At 45.9% G+C, this 27,937-nt stretch overlaps 1 protein-coding gene across 1 annotated transcript; it reads left to right on the forward strand.

Annotated features, from left to right (window-relative positions):
- Window positions 1-3,355: 3,355 nt before the first annotated feature.
- LOC144153269 (uncharacterized) lies at window positions 3,356-27,897 on the forward strand. Its single transcript, XM_077684920.1, has 12 exons — window positions 3,356-3,558; window positions 4,208-4,270; window positions 10,295-10,380; window positions 14,579-14,751; window positions 15,066-15,137; window positions 15,890-15,961; window positions 18,098-18,142; window positions 19,163-19,198; window positions 20,221-20,265; window positions 23,887-23,922; window positions 25,241-25,285; window positions 27,886-27,897. The coding sequence occupies exons 1-12, from the start codon at window positions 3,443-3,445 to the stop codon at window positions 27,895-27,897; spliced, it is 801 nt and encodes a 266-aa protein (XP_077541046.1). The 5' UTR covers window positions 3,356-3,442.
- Window positions 27,898-27,937: the final 40 nt, after the last annotated feature.

Raw genomic sequence — 27,937 nt, forward strand, 5'->3', positions numbered from 1 at the left:
GTAACTCGTGGGGCTGCGTGCATCATTCGGCAGGCTCAAACCTTTTCGCTCCCCTCCCATCACATTCTTCACCTCATCTACCGACGCCCTGGCCATACTTCCTGTCCCACATGCTCTTTCTACACATCCATTCCTCATTCTTATAGGGAATGCTCCCCACCATCTCTCACCCCATCCCTCGCCTCCATCCCTTCCTAGGAGCTCTGGCTGTCTCCCGCCGACAGCGACAGTGAACATCCAGCTGCTCAGGAAGCTCTCTATGAACATGTGCACCGGACCCTTTTAATCCTTTTAAAAATTCCGTGTTCCCCCCTACCCCCCCCCCCCTAAAGAAAGAAAATAAAGTGGGGGACAATACCCGCTCCAGTAAGGCTATGGCAGGTTTAGAGCCAATATAAAATAAATGAATAGGGCTAGAAGCCAGAAATTAAAAAAAAATCCCAATTTGCAGGGTAAAACAAAACTACTTTCCACGTTCTAAAACGTCCTAATTGTAAAGTGCAGTAGAAAAAAATGCGGTTAACTGCTTGGAAAAAGAAAGAAAGAGCCGGATTGGGAGCGGAGAAAAAAACAAATACAGAAGGTGCTTCAATTATAAAAATTCGCCACAAGTTTCCGGCTAGAAGTAGCTGTTTTAAAATGAAAGTAAGGACACGCATGAACATTCTGCAGCACTTGGGCGGCGGCGCCGTTAAACCACAGAAGCGGGCGCTTAAGTGCTGCGCTACAAAAAAATCCCGGGCCGTCTTCATTAACCTGAAACCTGGGGAGGGGCGAAGCATGCAGTGTATAAATGTATTCTTGGTGCCTTGAAGTTTTTGCCGCGACCCCGTCAACTGAAGACTGCAATTACGACCTGGACCTAGGTCCTGCGAGCAACAAAGTTTGCTCCCTCCCTCCATCTCACTCTATCGCTCTTTCTCCCTCTCTACCAGATGAAATGTGGCAGGAAAAAAACTTCATATTTACTTCGCTGTAGCCGGTAATTCACAACTAAACTGTTTGGGGTGTTCAACACGATGTTTTCTTCTTGTCATGTGCCATGTGCCACCAATGCTAGCGGCTACAAGAGCCAACCTCCATGTGGGAAAATGCACAATTGTTTCGCCTGTGTTTTATTTATTTTCCCCTTTCGTCCCTTCGCCCTTCAGACCAGGTCGAGTGGATTCAAGTATGCCAAAGCAACCACAGCGGACTCAGCGTTCCACTCAAGTCAGCCGTATCCCAATACGTAAGCTAGTATGGCAAATTTGTTGGCATGCTCTCTTGGTCTTGACGGCTCTCCTTGAGCTGTATAAGTCCTCCAGTAGGTCCAGTTTATTTATCTGTTCCAAAATTTACCGCTGTTCTAAATTTTACACACAGTTCTGTGCATTCATGCAAGGTACAACTGTGGTCTGAAAATTGTGTTGCTGGCGTTTTTAATTCAACCAGCGATATGGCGCAGCATGTGGCATAATTGTGCAGCACCTCCATAAGGAAGAAACCCATGCGCGAAAAACTGCGCGTTTTTGACACACGTTTACACGCTCCAAGAACCGATCGGCAGCCCTCAGGGTGCAACTTGGCTCAGGAAAGTCATTGATGACGTTGATGACGCCATCAATGACGTCACGTTGATGAAGTCACTGATGACGGAATGGGAGTGGGCGCCCCCTGGTCTCGACGACGCACGGCCGCGGCATTCTCAGCTTGTGGCTTGCAAACGTCCCGCGGAGAGGTCACCGGAACAGTTAGCCGCGTCAGAAACCGGATCCCTTACCCGAACGTTTTTGCGCTTTATGCATTGACACCGCTGAGCTTGTCTTCACTTCATGGATTAGAAAACTATCTAAACATCATGGATTAGAAAACTATGTTAGGACTTAGATGTCAGGAGCGTGAAATGGCTGCTTTATAGTTTTTCAGCGCTACAGCTTTGGCCTTTGACGTCAATCAATGTGGATGGCGGAGCTTGTTTAAGCGTTTTTCCCCACATAAAGGATGGTGAGGAAAGGACACTGTAAATGGCAAATAACCGCACCGGCCAATGGTTTAGTAATCACGCGTTCTTAAAGGGACACTAATTTCAGCTATTGAACACTGCGGACGCGCTGCCTGATAACCGCAGCAGGAGATGAGCTTTGTAGAAATTTCGGTCAAATGCTTAGCCTTTGTGTACAAGTGCACCCAACATGTGTCTTCAGATAATAGCGATAGCTGTTATGTTATCCCTACTTATCGTGTGAGCGTATAACACGTACGGCAGCCAGCAACAGAGATCTGAGATAGTAATTACTTCCGTTGATTACGCAGCCAAGCCGGCCATCAACTTTTATACTGACGAGTAGGGTATTTTACGCCCTCTCCCGGGTAAGAGCACCGCATGCGGACTGCCGGCATGCTTGGTGCATTGTTTGCTCCGTGAAGTGCTACTTTATGTCGACCATAAAAAATGGGCGAGACCAATACCGGCTGCTATCATGCGTTTCTACTTCTATGATAAAAGTATTGTTGGTTGCTAAATATAATAGTCACTAAAGTTGTTCAGCGTGTCCAAAGGCACCATGAGACAACTAACCCACAATTGTTTTATTTAAAAGAAAGACCATCCCACTCGCTCAACGCCGGTCACAAATAATCACAAATTCAAATTTCCCGCTACATGCCGTCGGCAGTGATGCAATTGATGAATTGGCGGATCCCACCCAGGTGGGACTAAACTTAAAGCGAAGCAGTGACAAGTGCGTCGGGAAATACGAGACGTTAGGAGAAACGTGCGAAGTCTCAGTACTCCTGGCGAGCACATGTCCAATCGCACCGCTAGTTTTCTGTGAGGGCAGCGATGACTGGGAAGGATCACAGCCTCGCACGCCGTAGACACCGTCCACAAAGGCCTTTAAACGCTGGTTTTCGAAGCTCGACGTTAAAATCTGCCGTGAAATCCAACGCTGTCGCCTTGGCTCGTCGGTTGTGGTAAGCAGGAATCACAGCTTCCGGTGCGCACTGTACGAAACGCAGGGCGAGGAAGTCTAATTTGCATTTGCGTTGATGCCGGACGGACGTGAAGGGTGGCCAAACCGATGTCCTTCCCTATATATGACTGACGCAACGCACCTGTCGCCCACACCATCAGCGAAAATGCGCTCGACCTCTCTGCTGGCTGGCAGCGACCGGGCCGACTGTCGGCGACCGGGCGGACGCTGCCGCTGCGTTGAGACGCCGCGATGCACGGAGGCGAACGCCGTCTAATTGTGCTTTAAGAAAACCAGTGGTATGTACGGCAAGGTCACAAGAGCAGCGCCCGAAAAATCAGGGCAAGAGGCTATAATTAGCGTTTTCCTTGCACACACTTTCTGTGTGCGCCAGTGTCAGCCTCCTGGTCGGCACTTTGGTGCTTACGCTTGCATTGCTCGAAACTCTTTGTAACTGCAGTATCAGTGCGCTTTTATTTGCTAAGAAAATGATCTCTGCCGTCTGTGTCTTTTCAGCCGTACAACCCTTGCCACTGTTCCGTGAACCAACAGCGCTACAGCAACCAGGCATGGCATCGAAAACACCCACGTCACTGTTCTCTTCGTATCCTTGGAAATTGCTGTTCACATATGCTCTAAAACCAATCAATCCCGCGTGGAGCTCCGGTCTTTCGGTTTTATTGTTCGTGCAGCGGGCCGTCTGGTTTCCGCAACCGGATTCTGTGTTTTCTCGCCATACTGCTTCTTTTATTTAACATAGAATACATTCAACTGCGTCCTGTTCTTTGCTAAAGTACAATACATTGCTGCGTAACTAAAACGTTACAACGACAAACGATATCATTTTGTTATCGCCTTCTTTACAAGCAGAAGGCCTTCAGTGCAGGAAGTTGGGGCTAAAACATTGCGTAAAATTTATCCGAGCATCCGTGTTTTCAACTGAAGTGAATGCGGCATCATTCGTTTTCAGGTGCAAGCAAAGAAAAACATTAGCAGGACTTCCTCATAACTTTTTTCAATTTGGGAAGCAATGGTTTTTAAATTCTGTCAAAAAAAGAAAGAAAAAAAAACACGAGGTCTTTCATCACGGAGTTTGTCAAGTACCTCAAATGCAACAAGGACCTGCCATCTGTCTATTTATTTGCTGATAGTACCCCCAACGGAAGTTTTCCTGCTACGGTTACAAGAAAAACTAGAGCATCTTTCAAGCCAGTCACAGCAGTGCATTAGAACTGCCTTGACTGTTCTCCTAGGTTCCCAAGTGTGGAAGACTTGGATAATGCCTTCGGCCGAAAAGCAACTGGGCCTTCACGGCTGTAAGTTGACACCACTGCATGCATGGTTCCAGGACCACCGCAATTAAGTTGAATTTGTGTATAAAGAGTTCTTTACTGACTCCGCCAGTGGTCTTATGCCGTTTTCGTTCTGTACGTAGCAAAGGCAGTTACATACACGGAAATGTAGATGGTTACTTGCAAGTATAAACTAGTCCTGCACAATTAACGCAGCAAAAAAGTAAATGGGGGCTCTTTTAGGCTCTGGCGGAGACATGTGCGGGCAAATCCCCTCCAATTGAAAAGTTGCCTCCTGAAAATAACTCTAGTGCTAGTTTTAATGCTAACTTCGATCAAAGAAACTATATGACAAGGAAAACAGGAAAGGGAGGTGACTCATTGGCAGCTTTCCGGCGTTTGTCTTCCAATGTCGTACGATCCAGTTTAATTATTTATTGATGCGAACTAAAGTAACTGGAGAACAACACCATACCGAGCCTCATTTGTGGCTTAAATATAGTATTTAGGTATTTTGCGTTAAAAAAAACGTTAACAATGCCTACACCGAAAACACTTGTAGGAAAAACTAAACCCACTTCAATCCAGTGATAAATCTGCTGAAACAGCCGAGATGTGGTTCTATTGTGTCGGCTCGAACGTGTGCGGGAGCACGTCCGAAAAAGACAGCGCCGTCGCCTCGCAAATTCTACGGTGCACGCAAAGGAACCGGTAACTAAACGTCAGCGGCGGCAGGCTAAGAGAGGAACCTGCACATGCGAGAGCACTGCGCCTGCTGCGCCCTCTATCGGTGGGTCTGGAAACCGGTTTCTGGGATACCGGCCGTATCTAAGACCGTGCTCCTACCCGTGCGTGACGCACGACCTTCGGCAGACAGACTGAAAGGCTCGACTCACGACAGGTCCACTGTTAAAACTACAATATTCAGAGGAGAACGCTACAAGTATGGGGGCTAGAACCACGAGCACAATGGCCGCTGCACTACCTCTGAGTGGCCCTCGTAGCAGTGTGACCTTATTAGAAGCAAACAGAATTACGAACAAGCCACCTGCCTTATTTTCCAAAAAGAGCTTTGCGGGTTCAGTGGAGAAAACGTTCTGATCGATCCCCTGAGTTCTGCTGGGCTCTAACATGCCAGCTTCTACCCGAACCCTCCCCCTTTAGTACTGCGTTTTTCTTTTGTGATGCTGGCAGGTGAAGTGCAAGAGAAAACCGTACCTTTGAGCTCTAACTTCACAAAAGCGTCCGTAATTTTCCGCGCTACTTTGTCTTGTAATCTTACTACAATTCATCTGTTCATATTTGGAAAGTTGAAAAGCGGAATGACCTAGCGTCGCTATCATTGCAGTGCTGCGTGCATGCGCAGTTATAGCACCTTGGTATCAGTGGTTTAGCCAGACATATATTTCGGGGGTGTTATTGCCCGTCAGCAAAAATAAAAAAAGAAACCTAATTAGAAAGAGAGCCTGCGCGTAAACATTATTTCATTGTAGTTCCTTATCTAAGTTTCACGCTTTCATTTTAAGATATTAATATACCGTAGCGGATTGCTAATACCGTTGTCCGAAAAAAGGCCGATATGGGGAGGGGACAGAGGGGGAAACGCGCCTGTTACGATTCCTCGCGCCCCTATTCTGTTCACGCGTACTGTAAGCTTCGTGCAGCGCTCCTGTGCTTTGGGGCAGAGCCTACCCTCCTACGAAAAGGAGATTAGAATGCGGGTGGAAGAGCAGAGAGGAGAATATTGCCTCGGACAGTTACCACCTGTAACAGGGAAAAAAAAGTATTTTGTGCCTAATCATTTTTTTTTCTGCCTGCCCTAAGCAGCGCTAGTATTAGACGAAGAGTATAAAACATAGATATATTAGTCCTTTTTGGTAAGGCGACACGTCATCACCCCGCAACAAAGGGGAAACCAATAGAAATCATCAATCATCATTATCAGCTTGCCGCGCGGGGCCCGTTAGTGGTGGCTCAAGCCGTTGCAGCTACAAAACACGAAGCCAAGGGACCTTCATGTAGAGACCTGTCTCGGCGACGGGGAAGCCAGATCCGAGATCTCCTATCCCCCCTCTATCAGACTCAACGAGCGCCGCTACTGCCGGCCTCTCATGAACTCGGAGTGTTTGTGTGTCTGTACTATTTTCTGGCTGTATATATAGTGTAAAGGGGAATAGCAGTAACGACGGTCGTTGATTGTGGGGGTTTATTCAAGGCGTAGCGTAAGGCAACGGGCCGAGCGCAGGTCCAGCCGGTACGAGCTCGTGGGCATGAACGTCCGAGTCGGACCTTCGTCGTATTCACGATAATTCTCGGGGCAAGAAGATTTAACGCGGCATCTACTATTGTTGCCCTGCGCTAACTCTTCTTGTTACAATAGAAGCAATAGGAAAGCCGCGAAGCCGTCCCGGCTACTGCGTATACCGCCCTCTCGGGGGATAGTTCAATTCGTTTTGCAGCAGCAGATCCATGCTGTCACCCTGTCGAGTTCTGCTGTAATCTCGCCCTCGCCCGTAAGGGTGTTGTTCCTGTATTGCTTCGGCTCATCTCTCGCCATGTTTTTTTGCCTTCGGCTTCTTGTCGTCATCCCCAAGGCAGCAACTTTTGCTGGCCGCCCTTCACCACGCTATCCCAGATGACGGAGGCAATTCGGGGACGCCTTCCTGTATGTAACACACCTCTCATGATGTTTGTTGGGGTGTTCTGTCACCGAAGCATCCCCCTGGCTACGCCCCTGTTTGGAATGATTGATGGCAGTGGTACAAAAACAATGCTGGGAGTGATGACTGAATTTCTTAGAAGAGATGATCATTGTAGTAAATCGTTTTGCTCACAGTTAAGGCATAAAGTTGGGCTAGTTGGTTATCTGACTGCATTTTACTAGCGAAAAATAGACGCGGACGAAGAAGAAGTACACAGGACACTCGCTAGAGTGGGCGTGCTAGCGTGCTAGCACAGGACGTGCTAGCGAGTGTCCTGTGTACTTCTTCTTCGTCCGCGTCTATTTTTCGCTAGTAAAATGCAGTCGTTTTGCTCAGTAGTGACAGGTGCTTAATTTGTTCACCATAAAGTCATTTCTAGGTAATATGGGCGCCTCCGTTCCCCAGATAAATCGTCCATGACGGGAGTCACACATAATAACGATTCAAGGTCAAAAACATTAACGGATAATCGTTCGAGAAAAGTACATGGCTTATTCAGCCAAAAAACGAGAATATGTGTGTTTGCCCTGATGCCTTCGATGCTACTGTGTAGTTTCCAGAAAGTGTACCACGTTGGCTACTTGAAGTGTGCGTTCTGCGTGTCCTTCCGGTTCAAGGTATGCTATAGCCGCCTCCATGCCCCGGCGAGCTTCACGTCTAGTAATGGTTCGTCTGTTTCCTTCATCGGCTGCTTCTGTCGGCGCAGAGGTTTCTTCGATTTGCTGTGACTGTTGAGCGGATACGCCGACAAGCTCCAGGATCTGCTTGTTTCTCACAGGCACCCAAACGTTGGTCTCTTCCTCTATTTGCAAGAAGCCCAATGCTTCTTCATCTGGCTTTTTTGCGCCCAGCTGTCGAAGAGCTTCACGAAGCACCGCGAGTAGAAGGCAATCCATCCCGTGGTCATCTTCCATAGCATAGCTGTTAACAAGAATGCCTGCATGCCGTCAGCAGTTCACAATTGTTTGAGGCACCACCGCGTCCCATGCCTTCTTCAGCTTTTGAAGGCACCACCTTAAGTCAACAGTTTGCGGTTTGTTGTGTTCCGCAAAAGCGATGTAGTGCCGCACAAGTTCACTCCTGAAATGTGCTTTCACCGCGCGAATAATCCCTGCGTCCAAAGGCTGTATTTTGGCAGTCATGTTGGGTGGAACGAACTTCAGGGTGAGGTTTTCAAAGTTGGCCCGAACAGAGTGACATGATGCGTTGTCGCCCGTGTGTACGAGATTTCGGCGTACGTTAAAGATCCCCAGGTGGTCAAAATTAAACCGGAGCCCTCCACTACGGCGCGCCTCGTCGCCTGCATTGCGTCGGCGCGTTACACCCTACAATCAATTAATCAATGATGCGTTATCAACCATAAAAATAGCCCTTCTCCTCTCAGTCTTCAAGAAGCGATCGAATCTTGCTGGGAAACTTTCAAATAACTTTCCCGTCATTCATGCTGTCTTGTTGCAATGGTAGGAGCAATATATGTTTGGGTCATATGCCTTTCCGAACACCGCGGTTACTCCGCCTTCGCCACAACAATAGGGTTTCACTTGTTAGTGCGGTTTGCATTGCACAAGAATGCCACCATGATTATCTCTATGTTGCACTAGCTTCCAGCAACTGGTTCATATGACAGAGTTAAAAATGGACCCACTTTGTAGAAAAAGCAGTCTCCTTTTTCTATAATATTATTTTACTCAGATTCTTTCAAAATTTCGTGTCCCATCGACTTTGCCAGATCAAGGCCATGAGGTTTTTTACTCCAGTCTTTCACGTATTGAACAAATGCTTTTGGATTCGCATATTTACTTTTTGAGGTGAGCAGAAAGCTTGGTCCGTTTACGCTTAACACCAGCCATTGCCTCCGCCGAATTAGAGAAGCGTGCAGCCTTGCCTTTTATGCTCAGCGAAGATTTCTTTCTCTATGCTATTATCATCCTGACGGATCCGGCCCGCCAGAGGGCCTTGGTTTCTCTGGCCATTGAATCCACCCGGTCAAGAGGCATCGTGGACTAGGGACGCTTCACCACCACCCTTTTCCCTTTCCCTTTTGCTCTAATAAACGTTTACTACCACAACTATCTTGCCCCTAAACTCACGGCTTGTTCTCTTCGGCGTATGCCACGTCGAGAAATCTTGTTTGATAGGAAAAGGGTGCCAGCCTGTCGTCACTACTATAGATTGTTGTTCGTTCATCACGAATGCTCTCTATCTCGTTCTATCTGGGTGGTGCTGGAAGGAAGAGCGTTCCGAGATGAATGCATGCATGCATGCTTCGGCCAACAGTGAATTCGTTGTACGCGCTGGGGCCTCTGAGGGTCACTAGCCACTTTTTTTATATTTTCTCCTTTGTGAACCCATGTCCATATTAACGAGACAAAAATGCCTGTGTTAACCCGTTTCGTCCCCAAAATAACCGTCCATAGTCCGGACTGCGGGTTTGTATTTGCGTGGCGAGAGACCGGTAGCCGAAAATTTCGCCCATATTTGGGGGTGTCCATATTAAGGGGGCCCATATAAACGAGACATGATTGCGTCACTGTAGGTGTTCCAATTATTTCACTCCCGCTGCCATAGATAGCACTACACTTTCACAAACACACGCCATGCATCTTTATGGGCATTGCCGATTCTGGCTCAAAGCATTGTTTTCAATCTTCACTCACTGGCATAAGCTCTGGTTTCCTAATTTGGCCGCACAGAAGCAAAACTAGATCACTCCCCTAAAATTTTAGCGTGTTTTTTCAATTTCTTTTTCAGTGTCACTAAATGCATTGAGTGGTTCATGGTTTTATTGGTTTTATGGTTGATGGTTTTAGGGGAGCTATAGTTTGTTTTATGTAGCCGCCATGGAGGCTACATAAAATAAAACCATAGTTCATTAACTGGCTCTACTCCCTATCAATTGAAGTAAGGCAGGGCAAGCTTCAGTAGTTACTTCGTTGTATCCGATGATTCCCAAATCCTGCTCGTTGAACCATATGCTTGCGCCTCATGCATTTACATCCTTGTCAAAATTTTGTGGGCCAATTCTAAGCCTTCCCGACCACAAAGAATTTAAATAATTGGCTTTACCTTTCAATGTGAAAAAAAAAATATATTTTAAGGCAGTAAGAAAAAATTGTGCTTTCTCTAGCTTTCCTGCATAAAAGGTTTCCGCCTAGCTGGGGACGTAAGCTCGTACGTTGAATTTTTTGCAGCCTGCGCGTTTCCGGCTTGGCCTACAAAATTTTGACAAAGACTGTACCTTTAGCGCTATCGGTTGCATTTGTCAGCTTCCGTGTTGGCAATTACACGATTTTTTCACACTGGACTTCATTGATCACATTTTGCCCTGTTATCCCTCCCCTTTCAGATCAAAGCAAGGTCAAGAGGGTCTACGTGGCCCAAAGCAACCACAACGGCCTCAGGATTATACACGAGTTAGCCGCATCCCTATTGGTATGTCAGGCGACGGGCTTTGAAAGGCCACTAAAACAAAATACGGCCCATTTAAAAGAATATTTGGGGTTTAACGAGCCCAAGCTGCACTTGAGCTATGAGGCGCGCCGCAGCGGAGTGCTCTGGAATAGTTTTGACCGCCGGGGACTTTCAACGTGCGCCGAAATCTGGACGGCTTTTCGAGCACATGACGTCATCACAACCCTTTTTTTGTGACCCATATCCAGCTTTTTTAGTGCTCCGAAAGATAAGAGCACCACATAAGTGTGCAGCCTTTCTCTGTGCTTGTAGGTCACAAACATGGCAGCTACGGTGACGTCAGTGCAAGCCATCCGCCACCTGAAAAGCGGCCGCCGCGGCCGTAAATCAAACCTGCAGTCCTCGGGCTCGGCAGCACAACAGCTTAGCTCAGTTCGAAAGAACTACAGTAGACTCTCGATAAACGGAACTTCAAGGGACCGAAAAAAAATGGCTGTCATCCCGCCCTGCGGAAGTGGATGTCCTGCGAAGCTGACTTAGACCACTACACATGCATGCTTATGGGCGAGGGCACGAATTGTTCCTCGTCATCTCGGTGGGCTTTTTTTTAGCTTGCACTCGGCTTCTCTGGCGGCAAATGCTGGGTCTTAATGCATGCGCTGAGTGTCCTGGGCGAGAACTGCTGTGTCATGCCTAGCCTGACGCATGCGCTAGGCCTCGCATGAAGTCAGATGACGTCACATGACGTCAGCAGCTGCAAACCTAATCTCTACCAGAACACATGAGGGGGGAGGGCCCCACTGTTCACCGGCGCCTGATCATCCAATATGCGGTTTTAATGCTTGTTGTTTTGTGGTTTTGTCTTTACAAAAATACTGAGCTCTAGACTGCATCCATGATTAGCCTGACGCATACTATCGGCGTCTTGGGAGAGAACTGCGGGGTCCTGTCTGGATTTTTTGTTCACGGCACGAAATTTTCCGACCAACGAGAGGCTAACATCTTCGCTGTAAAGTTAGTTGCATTTAACAGGAGCTCCCTTTTCTGAGAGGTGTGCAAAAGTGAAAATTTATGTGCGTACACACTCTTAAAGGAACTCTAAGCCCTGGAACTTGAACGTAGCTGATAGTTTTTTTCAGAAATCTACAGAAAACTAGTTCAGGCACAACATTCACAAAGCTCATTTGGCAACATTTAGTCACTGAAACCTAAAAATGCATGAAAATGAATCAAAGAGCCACTTTCGAAGACGAGAATGATGTCCTTTTTTTTCTATAGTAAGCGCGTGGTGTGCACGCCTCAGGCCTTGACTTCACGATTGCTTACGGGCCACCGAATTTAGAAGACGGCATCGCGGCAATGAAGCCCCAGTAGCAACACGATGGCACGAACGAGGTGGCAGGACCCAAGCCCTGTAACCTAGGTGGCTTGAATCGAGGCCGAACGAGTAGAACAAGAACTGTGATGTTGCATTCGTCTCGCTAACACGGCTGCTCACTACAGCGAGGCTAAAAAAGAAAACAAAAACTAAACAGACGGAACCGGAAAAAGCTAATGCTATTGGCCATGGGTTTGACAAGAAGTTCCAGTTTCGGTTCCGTTTACACGGTGAGGCAGAAATTTCAGTTCCGTTTACCGAAAGTTTGTTTACTTGATCTCAATACAAAACCAACCAACTTACAGGCTACAGTTTAGTTCAAGCGGCAATTCCGTTTAACCAATTTCCGTTTGTCGAAATTCTAATGTATAGCCTTTCTCGCCTAACTCAGCTCTATTTGAGCCTCGAAAGACGTTTCTTAACCTAAAAATGCAAGGAATGTTGGAAAACTTTCGACTTTCGCGCTAGCGATGTCAGCACGACGCAAGAGGGGGAGCCTTGACTCAATAGAGCAAACACTAAAAACGTAATTACCAGTGTGTTTATTGCCAGTTAGCACTAAAGTAATGCGATCAAACAGAAGCAGAGCGCCTCTACAATCACACAGCCATATTTCTTGGCTGTGGCCTTGGTCGGCGCTAGCCAATCGCACAAACCAGATCCTGTGACGTCACAGAGACATCGACATAAATTGGCTGAGGAGCAGCTATTAGTGTTTCATCCTTTTTCCTTAATATTACCATTGCTATCGGCACGAAAGTCTTTTGTGTGAATTCGAAACTTTTATTTTGTTTGCATGGCCTTAAAGGGAACATGAAGACAAAATACAACTTTGTTTAGTTTGAAAAAACTAGACTTTGGTAACCTACTCAACTCCGTTACAGTGACAAACGACGTTTTTTAAACGAAAAAAACGCAAGAAATTTTGAAGAACTTTGAAATTTCGCGCCGCAGTGACGTAATATTAGCAGCAGTGACGTGTTATGGGGCGCACTAAAAAAGTTTTTATCAGTGCGTTAACTACGCGTTAGCACTGAAGTGATACAATCAAATAAATCTAGTCCCACTACGATCTCCCAGTCTTTTCTGTTTTTTTTCTTTCAGTGGCCTTGGTTGGCCGTCGCCAATCGCACAAACAAGATTATGTGAGGTCATAGAAAAATCGCCGAAAAGTGGCTGGGTAGTCGCCACTGTATAAACTGTCTTCTTTAATATTACGATTACTTTTTTTTAAATTTGCAGTAAAAAAGTCGATGTTGTTATTATCGCTAGAAAGAACCCTTTTATTTAACCGAAGTTTTATATTGTCTTCATGGCCCCTTTAAACTGTGAAAGTGTGTCCGCAGGGCGGCCAATTCATGTATCTGTGCCAACATCTAACCCCAGATTTACCTAGACATGCCTTATCGCTCTTTACTACTGGGGTCACAAAGTTGTGTTGCATGTGTTTTTTTTTTAATTTTCGCTCGTGGCATCGCGCAGCTTGTGGCATGGCAGCACCTTCTCATGAATTGCATGAGCGTAAGGACCCTGTTGATCTAGCGTGTCTCCAGCTGCCAAAACATGAAAAAAAAAAATCTCGGGTGTAAGACGGGCAAAAAGCAGAGCGACTCGATTACGGAGTTATAATTACTATGGAGATGATAGAACTTAGCAAAATCGTCGCCCTATAGAGCCTTTCAGTGGTTTGACTCTGACATCACAAAATGTGAATGGTTGATTAGCGGAGCTTATATAAGCGTTTTTCCTAAAAGAACAGTGAAGGAAGGCCATTAAAGATCTAAAATTATGGCATCTGGAAATGTTGTATAAGCACGCTTTCTTATAGAGGCACGCGCAACGAAGGGTGCCGGACTTTAATGAAAGGGCGAAAGTTGGTCGTTTTGGGGGCGGACGGCCTTGCTAACACCGGGCTCTATGGTACCGGCAGATAAAGACGATGTAGATAACAAAGGTCTTTGAAGAGGTTACAGGCCTTAATTTATACAAGTAGACTGAATATTACATGGTGACACTTCATTGTGGACGCGCATGTAGCCCCTATGATTGATTTATTCATTGATTGTGGGGTTTAACGCGCCGACACAACGCAGGCGATGAGGCGCGCCGTAGTGGAGGGCTCCGGATTAATTTTGACCACCTGGGTATCTTTAATGTGCGCCAAAATCTCGTACACACGGGCGTTTTTGCTTTTCGCCTCCATCAGAAAAGCGGCCGCCGCGACCGGGAATCGAACCCGCGACCTCGTGCTCAGCAGCCCACCGCCTTAGCCACTGAGCCACCGCGGCGGATTCTTTTTTGGAAGTCCTCTCCTGCATCAGTGTCCAGTCAGGAAGCACTCCACTCGCACACACACAACTGATATAACAGCGGAAATGTTTGGGCGTGTGCTCTTAGTAGTGGTGGCAGCTTCTGAGCGCGCCGTAGACGAAGGGGTTAGGCCATGTCGGCCTGAGATGGGATCACCTGTTCCCCACCTGGTTCCCAGTTGGGACCAGTTGCTCCCCGACTGGGGCCAGCTTCTGGTACCAGTTGATGTCAGTTAATCCGAGCTGCAACCAATTGAAAGCAGTTGGTCCTGGTTCAAAATTACTTGAAGATGTTCACCAGGGCGGCTTTGACGGTGGCGCAATGCTGCCACCTTCATTCTTGTCGCGCATGCTCTGTCACCGTTGTAATTGGGGAGGCTACCGAAAGTCCTCAACAGTACAACAGGACCTACGCACACACCTCATGGGTCGTCGCTCCCGTCTTGTACAAATGATACTCTAGCCAGGCCAATGCAAGGCCAGACCGTTTCAATACCTGCTAAATGCTGCCTTGCTGTGGTCCACCTTGCAGGCCCTATTCATTCTCGTACTAGGCTGGAGAAGTACCTCGCGAGAATTGGCTGTGAAAACACCGTGGAGCTTACGCAAGGCAATCCGCCACTGCCTGCCATGAAGACGGCTGTGAAGTTTCCCCTGGCCTCAAGCACGCCAATGACGGGAACCATGACACGGCTGCCACTTGAGGTGCGTAACCGTACGTCTTGTGTGAAAACTTTGAAGGCTTTTTTGGGGCAGGAGCTGGAACGTTTTGCGTGCGGTTGAATTTGGAATTGTGACAAAATTATACGGGGGGAAATTCCCCGCCACAAGCCAAACTGCATGTGGGATGTGTGGTTTGGATTTTTTTTGGAATGGAGGTTTGACTAACGCTCCTACACTTCTACGCAGCATTTTCTGTGTATGTGCTCGGAAATACGACCTATCCGCGCGCTAAGTTGTTCCTGATTGGACGCTCTTATATCATTAGTTTTCCTTTTTTTTTTTGTGGCATACTTTAGGAACCAAGTGACGTCATGGCAGTTTTTCCATCGAAACTGAGCCTCGCTGAAAGCTTCAGGGGCGAAATTCAGGTATGTATCGCTTTCCTCCGGGTTCGCTTCACGTCATTGAATACCCGCGGTGACCTGTGAGTTGTGAAACTCGTAAAAATCTAGTCGTCAAGTCACCACAAAGGGGGTGCGGGTACGGGGACGTTATCCACACATAAAATAAAGTTTTCCATTCGATGGCAATGCTTTACAGTCGTCGACGATTAGCGGCTGCACATGGCTTCTCAGACGCAGAGACTTGATTGTGACAGAGCTTGGTGGCACTGTCACTTCCGGATTACTAACGTAAATGAGGTCTCTAATATGTGAAGACGCAGTTAATTGCAAGCCAACTCTCACCACTTCAATAACAGTTAATGCAGCAGCAGAAGCAGTAAGAGGAATGTGTCACAGATAGCGAAGTTTTTCGTAAAACGAATTTTAGCTCCATTTTTTATTGAAAATATATTGTGTTGTTTGCTGTCAAGTGGATAATAAGTTTTATTTCTCCGTCTCTCAAACATGAAAATTCGGTGCAAACTACCGGAATGACATCTAGGTCGGGACCAATAGGCGCGACATCAATTATTACGATTGTTCTGAAATTTTTGTTGACAAAACTGCTGCGCATTGCAACTTGCTAGGTTCGCGATTTTGTCATAGCAGACGTATGTGTAATATGTCTTTGGAAATTCGCAATACAACTTGATGCTTTTTAAGCCGTTTTTCCCCAATCACTTCCAACATTGTTGCCATTGAAGTTTTCCGTTTCTTTTTCTTGTGACATACTCTAGGAACCAAGTACGGTCATGCGGTTTTCTGCACCCATATACGGCATTCGGGAGGAAAGCATGAGTGGGATTCAGGTATGGTCGATTTCGTAGATCCATACACGCACCAAGGTTCCTCTTAAATTAATGGAGTGCACACAGTGGCTTACATTAATTAAAGCTTACAACTTGGGGTGTAAAACTTGCAGAACCGATAAATCAGCGCCAACATCCACTTCTTAAAGGGACCCTGCAACACCTTCAATAAGCGTTTCACTCTTTCCTTTGCGTCTGGAACCACTGCGAAAGCTATAGTTATCGCCAGCACAGAGCTACACGGCGTGATTTGCTCGTTGCACCAGATACGCCTTCATTTCTGCTTTGTTTTTGTGGCTTTTTTTAAAGTTGCAGTCGAAAAGCGTTCACCCGCCGTGGTGGCTCAGTGGCTAAGGCGTTGCGCTGCTGAGCACGAGGTCGCGGGTTCGACTCCCGGCCGCGGCGGCCGCTTTTCTGATGGAGGCGAAAAGCAAAAACGCCCGTGTGTACGAGATTTCGGCGCACGTTAAAGATCCCCAGGTGGTCAAAATTAATCCGGAGCCCTCCACTACGGCGCTCCTCATCGCCTGCGTTGCGTCGGCGCGTTAAACCATACAATCAATCAATCAATCGAAAAGCGTTCATTGCTGCAACTGAAGGAAAACCGGCCAACAGCCACTACTTGGCCTCAGAGACGTAATTCGAGCCGTCGAAGAGCGTCAAGACCGGGAACGACAGAAAAATATTTTGAGCGAGTTTACAAGTTATCTGTTGGGCATTAAGCATCAATTTTCGGCTTAGGTACTTTGCGACCCCCTAATCTAATTACTGGGTGTGTTGGGTGACTACATTCTGCAAGCATTTAAGATTTCAAAAAAAGTTCAAAAAGTGTTGCAGGGTCCCTTAATGTACATTCGTGAGATGGTTTTTTTTTTCCCTATCTTGTACACCTGAGTTATTCCGAGGCTCTCACGAAAAACCCGATTGCTGGATTCATGGATCTCCTGCCGGAATACATGCAATGCATGCCGATGCATTTAAAGGTTCTTTCAGGTTCTCACTCCCCCGAAAGCACAGCGAACCAAGCGGGCCACCGCTGAGAGGCACTTTACGTCTAAACTGTGCGTTTTAGCTCTTGATATATAAGGGTAACCTCTCAGCTTTCTATCGCTAGCGAAAAGACTGCTAAATTTTATCTTCAAAAGATCCTGTAATCTTATTTTAATTACGCCATCAAAATTTCTTTTTACGAGCCATTCGCAAGCATAGTACACGCCATTCGGAAGCTCATGTATAAATAGACATGACGGTGGAAAGAAGGGTGATACAGAAGCAACGTTTACGGTCAGGAAACGATCAGCGTAAATCAGAGAAAAAGCTCAGGTGGAAGACATCACAACGCAAATTAAGAAAGACAAGTACGTGGACATGGGCTGGGCATGCAGTGCGAAGAGAGAAAGAAGTTTTATTCTGGCTACGCCTAGGTATGGTTGAGCTGCGGAAGGGCGAAGTGACAGTCGGTGGACCACCAAAGAGACAAAGTGACTGCCGAGAGGCGGGACTAGAGGTACACGAAGGCTAGTTATTAACTTGATGGAGAAATGAAGTCGGAAAACTCGGGGAAAGGATGCAAGAGTGAAAGCACTGCAAGAGTGGAATTGTTGGAGGAACCTAGGAGTTCGTTTTGCAATAGTCATGATGATAATGATGGTGGAGGTGGTGGTGGTACTACCGTTCCCTTTTCAACGGGTGGTAGATGATAAATCATGACCTAGCGTCATCTCAAAATACTTTTAGAACTGTCCTGACTTTCCTTTAAAAACCTTCCGTAATGACCAGGATGACGATGATGATGATGGTGGTGGTGGCGGTGGTGGTGGTGGCATGGCATCCTTGTACTTGGAGAAGCTTCGGCGGCGGAACGGGCGGAAGTTCACCGCTGCGTTGCATTGCAATAAATGTTTCCAGCGGTGGGTGCTTTGTTAAGAATTCTTTGTTAAGAATTCTTTGTTAAGAATTTTCTTATCAACTGATAAATTGACAGATTGCTTTATATTTAGTGTTACAAATGCACTGTGGAATTTTCTTCTGGTTTCCCGTCACACGTTTTTATCCTGGGTTCGTTTTAGCATGTTAAATTGAGCCTTGTTTAACTGGACTGCATTTTTTACATCTTTGATTATGTTTATTTTGCAGCCTCTTAGTGATATATCTGAACTAAAGGAGAACATCTTGGAGAAGGTAATTTCTACTTATTTTAAGCATATTTAAAAATTAACAAGCTGCTCGTTGCTGTAGCCATGAACAATTTTTAGTGATAAAAATTAAACCGGGTCGCTTGCCCGTGCGAGGTATTTTTGAGGTGGTCATCGTTAAGTGCATCCCTTAATCACGTTACCTTACTATTACGTTATGATTTGTTGCCCAATGACGCAACTTGATGCACAGAGGGCGGAGTGGAAGGTGAGAAATTTCAGCTACATTGTGACCACCATAGCTACATTAATATTCTTTCGAACAGTGTTGCTTACACATGGCGTGGGGTCGCAGCGTGGTAGTGGCTAGGACCATATCAGCGTTTAACAGATCGTCCCTTAATACTTGAACTCAAGTGTTTTAGACTACTTGTTAGCAACGTTACAATTTTTTTCTATTCAGCAACATATATCAGCAGGGCCTTTTTGGGCTGGATTTTGCAAACTGCCAGACTGTTTGGGCGTCTGCACCAGTACCTTTGCCATGATGTCTTTCTTTATTTATATGCGATGGTTCTGGTTCAAGGGGCTCAAAAACTTTCTTGTTAGATTACTGGCAACAATTCGCGGCATGCACATTTTCGCTGCCGTTCTCCATTCTACGTTGCGAGATGCGTCATATGACCATGTTCTATATTCAGAGCATCTTTTTTTTTTTAATTTCGCAAAATGTTTCAAGTTTTTTCGAAGTTTATCTGAACAGAAAGTTCTGGCCCTCCTGGCCTACGCTTATGCCTCTTTGCTTGGAGATAGGAGCTAGACCAAAGAATCCGTATGGACGCCTGAACGACAGGACGTCACCACAAACTTTGCTCAACAGTTTTCATAACGCACTGCGCTGTATTGGACAACTGATTAGTTAAATGTTTGAGTAACTCAATCTTAAACATTGCTGTTTTCCGATCAATTCACGTCATAGAAGCATGTCGATATTGCTTCGCTTGAATTGCTGAGTGGAACAACCTTTTGTTAAAAGTGACGCTTGGATCGTAATTTCTTTTACCAGGTCCCAGACAAAGAGCCTCGCAAGCCTGGTGCGACGGTATGGTTGGAGTTTTGTGCAAGCGAACTCTCATTCCTTCAGGGCAATTCACAGGTCGACGGCATTATATACTCGGGCACAAGTTAAGAAAGGCAACGAAAGTTTCCGTGGTGCCTCATCCCCGCAGCCGGATGTTACTCCGCGCGGCGCAAGTAGTGCGTTACTGGGAATACTTTGAAAATGGCTCGAGACGTTTTCGTGATTTTGTAGACTTAATATGCTTTTAAACGACTGCAGCGACGAAAAACAAGCTACTTGAGAAAAGGCAGATGAAATCACGCATTCATAGCAATGTTCTTTCAAAACGCACGCGCCTATTCACACCCGGGTCCGTCGCTTAGGCGCAGTGATATTGAACGTGAGCTATTGCCATTCTTAACTTGTTCCCAAGTATAGCTATAAAATTGCACTGCCGAAATGTCCCCCGACGTTAATCATTCCACACTAGTGTCACACTCGCAAAGCCTCGGCACAATTCGTGAACCATGCAGAACGAGAATAGATTGAGTGCAATGATATGCAAGCTATATGTATACTCGGTATCCATATTTTTTATACGCTTGACTCACTGTTTAAGAACTGTATAAAGCCGTGCCTGTAGCGCCAGCATCTAAGGATAAAACTGTCTTGCTATATTTGCTTTTTTTTTTAAAAAAAACGGCAATTCTACTGGCCGCCATGGAGGATGTATGCCTCTTCTCGGCTGTTACACTTCGCACTTATCACTGCCCATGTCAAGAACTGATGGTTCAGGGGGATTGAGACGTTGAACATTTCTCTTCAGGCCTCGTACTTCTCAGCGCACTCGATTGCTTCGTTTTGCGTCGATTCCCAGCTATGCGCAATTTTTTTCATACGTTTTTTGTATTTATAATTGCAGCACCTCTTGCTTTGCTGCACGACCTCACCGTTTTGTGTTTCACCTGTAGGATGCCTTCCTTATGCAGTTTAATCAACCCTTGAAAAGGTATTGCTAGTCCTAAACGAAGCGGGGTGCCCGTGTGTCTTCCTAATTGTTATAGACACCCGAGCTGAAGAAGCTGCCGGCCATCCCTGTGCCCCTTAAGGTGAGTTTGGGAAGCTAAGTTGCTGGGACAAAAACTTCCGCGAAGACAAGGGCGAGCAAGATTTAGTGACAATTGCGAAGTTGTCACTAAATCTTGTCACCAGTTGTCACCAATCCAAAATTGTCACCAATCCATGGTTCACTCGAGTGAACCATGGATTGATGACGGACACCAATGATGATGATACTTAAAGTTTCTACGGTGAGTGGTCCATTCCTGGCACCACTGTGTGTCCTGCTGGCTGTTCTGGGTGCTAGATGCTGCAGACAATGTAGCAATTTTCTTTAGAAGCTCTCGAACATTGGACCAGCGGATGAAGGGTGATTTTAATCACGTCATGTGTGACTGGCTTAGGCCGTATGTATGGCGGTGACGGCCAGACTTTACGTACCGCGTAATAATGAATAGACTACTTCTAATCGATTGCGTTTCAATGTAATTTTGCAAAACTGCAGTTACTTCCTTTAAGGAAAAACGGCACTTGTAATTCAATTCCTTTTTTTCCTGTACTAATCGATTACCCGATTATCCACCGTGCCGTGTCTGTCTGCGTCCGTCGCATACATTTTCAGAAATGGTTTTCTGACAAAAGTAGGGCTGCGCTCTGAAATTTGGCATGGTAGCGTGCATCAGTAAAATAACCTCTGATGGAAATTTACTATACGAATGTGCAGGTCTAATTTTTCTTACGGTGTTTACCGGCGGCCTTATTATTTAGGCCACGCTTTATATGTGTACATATATATGTGATACGGCATTAAAAAACTTGTATGAAATGTAACCTCCAAATGAACAGATCACTCCAGTCATTTCTCTATTACTACCTTGCTTCTAATTGTAACTGTAATCGGTTACTTTTTACATTGCGCGTTCGTAATCTTTTTTTCTTCAGACATTTCGGGTCATGGCACGTACGTTCTCGGCATTATTTGCGCCCGAGTCGAATGCCATCACGACCTTGATGCTTAGGGATAGAGCACCATGTAGAGAGATGGTGATCTGCTTCTTATGAGTCTGGTTTACGAATAAACAAATACACTTAACGCATTAACGAATATACATTAACATATTGCCTCGTTATTCTAAAAAAGCCCAGAAAGAGCAGGGAAAGAAAAGATTTTCAAGCAATCAGGAGCATCGTGTGGAATTAAACTTGCGTCGGCGGTAATGTTACGTTGGTTCTTCGGCTCTAGACACAGCTTTTTTAACTGCAGAAACTCCTGGAGGTTTCCCTTTGTTCTTCCCGTATGTCATCATCATCATCACCAGCCTATCCACGCCCACTGTAGGGCAAAGGCTTCTCCCATTATTCTCCAATTACCCCGGTCCTGTGCTAACTGCGACCAATTTATCCAAGCAAACTTCTTGATCTCATCTGCCCATCTAACTTTCTGCCGCCCGCGGGGAAATCAGGGTGAAATTAGATGTGGCAGCGCAGACGAGCGGTTCCGGTGTGGAGCACGGTAGGCACATATGCACATGCCCACAATCGGTTTCACTGCCTCTGCGCATGCGCAGTGGCGTCGATCGCGTGTGTAGCACCGTACAGGGACCAGTTTTCTGTTGCACCCGGGGCATTTTTTAAAGCGAAACCTTTTTTTAGTGGTACCCATGGCATTCTGTCAACAAAAAGTATTTCACTTTCCCATAGACCGGTTGGTCGACCGAAAAGCTCTGATAAAATCTCTGGACACATGGCGCGTGCATGAAAGCGGACTTCCATTGCGTCAAGCGGTTACTTAAAAATCGCGAAAAAAATACGTGCATCCATTATGAAGACGGAGTACAATTCGTTTGCGATTTAGGTGTTTGATGGTTTTACGATCGATCGGACGCACTTTCAGCGAAAGTTGGACGCACTTTTAGTTTTGTTGCTTCCCTCAACTGCCTTTAGGAAGGACTGGTAAACTCTTGGGTATGTTACCAATAATCGATGCAGTCGATAAAGCAAATTATCCGCGAGCAAAAAAAGATTTGCCTGATCGATATTGTTTCCATTGCAGTTCTCGTTTTCTTTTTTTCATGTGACATACTTTAGGAATCACGCCAGGACCTGGCATTTTCTGCATCAAAATGTAGCTTTATAGAGGATAACTTTACTAGTAGCAGGAGTCCGTAAATGCATACGCATCAAGGTTCGTTTCCTGCTATGTAATACGTGCAGTCACTGGGGTGCATGCATTGAAGCATATGAACTGGGAGTGTAACTTAGACTTTCTTTTACGCTGTAAATTTGATCTGCACCAATATCCGCTGCGTTTATTCTTCTCTGCTTTGGCCTGCGGTAAAACGCATGCGAAATATTTTTTTTTTTTTTTGCTTCCTGTGTACCTGACCTAATTTATAGCTCTGATGAATGCCCCGATTGCTGGAACCATGGATCTCTGGCCACGATACACGCAAACCATGCCTCACTTAAAAGCGTTTAAAGTAGCACAGGACTTTACTTCCCCTAAGCCACAGTACAAGAGGCACAGTGTACCTGTCTAAATGACAAGCTTGTGCCTGTTCAAACTTGAGCCTGTAGTTATCCCACTTGCAGCTGGTCCCAAATAGAACCAGTGTCAACTTGTCCCAATCAGGATTCACTGCAACTGGGACCAGTTGCAACTAGTCCAAACTGGTAATTGTTCAATAACCCAGTTGAACTGGGACCAGTTGGGACCAGCTGAATTCCTAGTTTAACATTTTCACTAAGGAAATAAAGCTCACCCCTGCGGTTCCTTGAAGTGCTTCGTTCGCAAACGGATGATGCTACAGGGCTCGCGCAGCGCAGGGACTTGTTCATGTTTATCTGCCTATAATGGATCTGCAACGGACCTGTTTACCTTTTTGAGTGCTGGTGTTTTAAACTGCATGGTAACATCAAGTTTATTTTTACTTTCGTGAGTGTATTTAGCCCTGCCTTTTTGGGCCCAACTATCCGTCTAAACTGCCAGACTATTCGACATTTGCAGCAGTTGCATTGTCACAATTCTAATATTGATCTTTATATATCCGTGCGTGCGTGCGTGCGTGCGTGCGTGCGTGCGTGCGTGCGTGCGTGCGCGCGCGTGTGTGTGTGTGTGTGTGTGTGTGTGTGTGTGTGTGTGTGTGTGTGTGTGTGTGTGTGTGTGTGTGTGTGTGTGTGTGTGTGTGTGTGTGTGTGTGTGTGTGTGTGTGTGTGTGTGTGTGTGAGTGTGTGTGTGTGTGTGTGTGATCATGGCAGCCATTTGTGGCATGCAGATCTTCACTCCCACTCTCCATCTCACTGTGTTTACGCCTGTTCAACAACCGGAGGTTTTTTTTTTACTTGTGGTGAACTTGGTAAAGGATCTGGCACCCCTGACTACTTGCTCCGTTTGGAGAAAGGCGATAGACGAAAGTTACTGTATGGACGCGTGAGTGACGCGCTGCAACCACAAAATTTGCGCAACAGTTTCGTTCACTATACCGAAGTATACATTATATTACAACTTACTTGTTAAGTACATGAGTTGTTCAACCTTGAGCATTGCTGCTTTCTGGTCAATCCATGCATGTGCATGCACGCGTGTAGATACATTGCTTCGCTTGAATTGCTCAGTACGGCAAATTTTTGATGAAATTCAGTGACGTTTGTATTGCTATTTCTCCTTCCAGGTTTCAGACAACGAGACTCAGAAGCCGGGTTCAACGGTATGGTTCGAGTTTCGTAGAATTGCCACGCTCACTCCTTTACATCTGAAAGCTAACCAGATGTTGGAAACGGAGTTGTGGATGCTGCCTAAAAACCCTCGAAACCAATTTTTTATTGCAGTTCCTTTTGTAAGCCCTGTTCCAATCACAAAACACATGCTGTCTCAATTGTCTTCCACGAAATCCCAGATAGGTCCTAACATGAAAAAAAAAAAGCCCATTTTGCTGCTCAGCATCACCTCCCCTTTATTGCTAATGTTTTGAAGAGTCCCTCATCGTGCACTGAGCTATCGTAAATTTACATTAGATTTAATTAAGGGTTTTTTTTCGCTAACACTCGAAATTTCATGTGCTAATGTGACATTTTTTTTCTTCATTCATCTGCAAAACAATTTTCTCACTCTGTGTTTGTTGAAAGGCTGCGCAGTTTTGTTTGCAAACTGTTGAGATCTACCTGATAGTAAATAGCAGCCTGATGATACTGAGACAACCTCTTCTTCACGCTGTTCTCCATTGATTGTCCTGTTAGGAAAGAATCAACAAGGACTCCCCATTTGCTTTCCTATCCCATGTGTGTCACGAGCATTTTTGTGCGTGGCACTTTGGCGTCCGTTACTTTAGTTTGACGGCGGCATTGTCCTCGTTAACCAAGCGAACGAAAGGAGAACAGAAGACAGAAAGAAAATAGAGAAGGAAAGTGTGGCGAAAGTGTGAGGGGCAGGGCGGTATGCCGAAGCGGTTCGAGACGCATAGCGCAAGTGTGAGGGGAGGCAGTGAGACATGCTGGGCGGTGGCGACACGTTGCGAGATGACGCCACAGCAGCGCGTGCCGTCGAGACGCAGTTCGCGGTCCCTTCGCAAGATGCAGATTAAAATCTCTTCCTGAGACGCAGCTCGCGCCGCCGACGCAGAGGCATGCCGTGGCTGTCGTTTGCGCGGAAGGTTCAAACACGATTTACAACAACATGCTCGGCGGCGGCGATGCGAGATAACGGCAGAGTAGCCGCGCCGCCGTGCGTTTGCTCATCACGCGATAACTTCCTGAGACGCAAAAGCTATGCGCCGTAACCGAGAAAAGTGCAGTTTGCGCAGCGCACAAATTTCGCGTTGGGGAGTGCAGTAATCGTCAGCCTTTTTGTTCTTCTCCCTCTGCTCCTGGTTTATGATCGCAACACCACTTGCTTTGCAAATCAATCTCACCGTTTCATGTCTCATCTAAAACGCCTTCGTTGTGTACTTGGTTGAATTAAACTCACGAAAAAAAGTTTCTCTAGTCTAAATGTAGCAGGGCATCAGCAAGTCTTCCTCTTCGTTGCAGACGCCAGAGCTGAAGGAGTTGCCATCTACCCCTGTGCGTCTTAAGGTGAGCCGTATACGTCTGTTCCTGCCACAACCGTGCGTGTCTAGCTGCTAGAAGTTCTGAGAACTTAAGTCTGCAGTCAGCCTAAAGATTTTCCTTGGAATTTATATAGCAGTTGACCAGATTATGCAGTGTGCTTTTTACAACATGATGTGCAACTCGCTTTGAGCTCAAAATCTGGCCAATGTATGTATGCCGGTCACGACACGTTCTGAACTATTAGCGTTAGCGTGTCCTGAATGGCATCGATCTTACGGCTTATGTTAGTGGGAAGCACCACCAGGACCAGGGTGGTGATATGTGCCTTAAGAGACAGTCATGCACACAATGTGGATGTGAATGTCTAAAGTCCTTCGACAAGGATACCTATACTAATGCGTCAGAAATATTAAAATAAGCCAACTTCTCACTGTGTGTCTCAACCTGTGATTTTTAATGTTTTTAATTTTTCTACTACCGTATTTTCACGATTCTAACACGCCCCCTTATTCGCTAAAGGTGGCCTTAAAATCTGCGGGAGTGTTACAATGGGGCTCAAAACTGAAACCGGCTTCCAATGTTCCTCGCTGAGTTTTAATGTTCGCAGGAACTGGGCAAGCAACTTTATGAAGCACGAAAGATTTTTACTGCCACAGTTGCTTATGTCAACTAAGATGTCTTCTGCCAGGTACGTGGTGCCATATCCTTTACATCAGCGCGGCAAGATTGGCGTCAAATCATGTTTTTCAAATGACCCGCCGTGGTGGCTCAGTGGCTAAGGCGTTGTGGTGCTGAGCCCAAGGACGCGGGTTCGATTCCCGGCCGCGGCGGCTTTCTGATGGAGGCGAAAAGCAAAAACGCCCGTGTGTACGAGATTTCGACGCACCTTAAAGATCCCCAGGTGGTCAAAATTAATCCGGAGCCCTTCACTACAGTTCGCCTCATCGTCTGTAAAGTGTCGGCATGTTAAGCCCCCTCAATCAATCAATCAATCAACCAACCAACCAACCAACCAACCAACCAACCAACCAACCAACCAACCAACCAACCAACCAACCAACCAACCAACCAACCAACCAACCAACCAACCAACCAACCAATCAACAATAAATCAACCAACCAATAAATCAACCAACCAATCAACCAACCAACCAACCAACCAACCAACCAACCAACCAACCAACCAACCAACCAACCAACCAACCAACCAACCAACCAACCAACCAACCAATCAACAATAAATCAACCAACCAATCAACCAACCAACCAACCAACCAACCAACCAATCAATCAATCAATCAATCATTTTTTTAACATTCATAAGCAAACTTATCTGCACGTCACAATGAGGGGGCGTTAGAATCGTGCAAATGCGGTAATTATCCCATACGGATCCCATATTCATAAAAATGCTCTCGTAGCTTAAATTCTAAGTCAACCCCTTATAAGTAATATTTTTTGTGTTTAGGTAAATGAAGGCATCTACTCATTCAGCGTAACATAAAGCCAGTAAGAAAGAATATAGCTCCACAAGTCACACAATGCTTGCTTAAACGATACCTGAAAAACCTCAAAAGCAGCAGTTTGCCTGATATTTCGCACTTCCATGTAGATAGCCACAAACTTTCCCATCGAAGATAAATTCTGAGAAAATTCCGTGCAAATGTTACTCTTTCACACAATAATTACAAATTTACCAGCCAGGCAGAATGAGGGGCTTGAACATTTCGACATATTGTTGTACCTGATTTGCTGTCACTTGACAATTGCGGCTGAAAAATTTCCAAGCAGCATTTCCTCCTTTACGTAAGGCACACAGGTGCATCAAACCGCAGAAAAATTGGTAGTCTAGTTACGCCTGCTGAAAATCTATGCTTAGCAACTATCCTCTTGTAGCACTGTGTGAAATGCAAGAACCATATAGTGGCTTTTAATTAAAAGACAGTTCGTTTACACCAGTTTTATTTCTTGAGGAATGCAGACGATTGTAGAGAATAAATGTTTAACCTCTTCAAAGCTGCAAGCATCATGGCACTAGTGAAAGGTTGCTGGGGTGCCCATCTGTGCGTGCTCCATTGTAGCTATGAGTGGGATAACATTTCAATGATATCGTAATTGCTGAAAATGCAGTTAAATTGTGGCCATGATGATGTGTCGTGACATGCGTAATGGGTGCAGAGCTCCTCCCTAAGAACCTTGCACGCATCATATTTTAAAATATATAATACCCTCCTCCTCATGGATTATGAGAATTGAAGAAAAGCTTTTGCCACTGTATGACCCCCAAATCATCTCTTCCCTCTCCTCTAATCCCTCTCTCCACTGTAGTGAGGCACATTGTTGAGGGCATTTAATCTATCTCTCCACTAAGTGAGGATGAGAATGAGATGAGGGATAGCTCTGTATCGCCCTGCTCCTAGCGTTAGAAACAGGATGAGTTGCAAGGTTAGGAATAAGGACCTTCCTTAAGGATTAAGGCATGAACATGCCAATGCATTAGGCAAGTACCCAGTAATATTCTTCCTGCGTTCAAACTTGTGTGCGACTAAGGTGGTATGTCGGTGGCACTTATCTGGGGAGTGGTCTATATGGGTTGGCCCCTCCCCACTTTGCCCCTGTTGCAGCAGCTCAAGTGATCGCACCTGAATTCCTGACCATGGACAGCTCGTCATTAAA

Source organism: Haemaphysalis longicornis, unplaced genomic scaffold, assembly GCF_048455015.1.
Source record: "Haemaphysalis longicornis isolate Haplotype H1 unplaced genomic scaffold, Haemaphysalis longicornis Haplotype H1 scaffold_9, whole genome shotgun sequence".
Lineage (NCBI taxonomy): Eukaryota > Metazoa > Arthropoda > Arachnida > Ixodida > Ixodidae > Haemaphysalis > Haemaphysalis longicornis.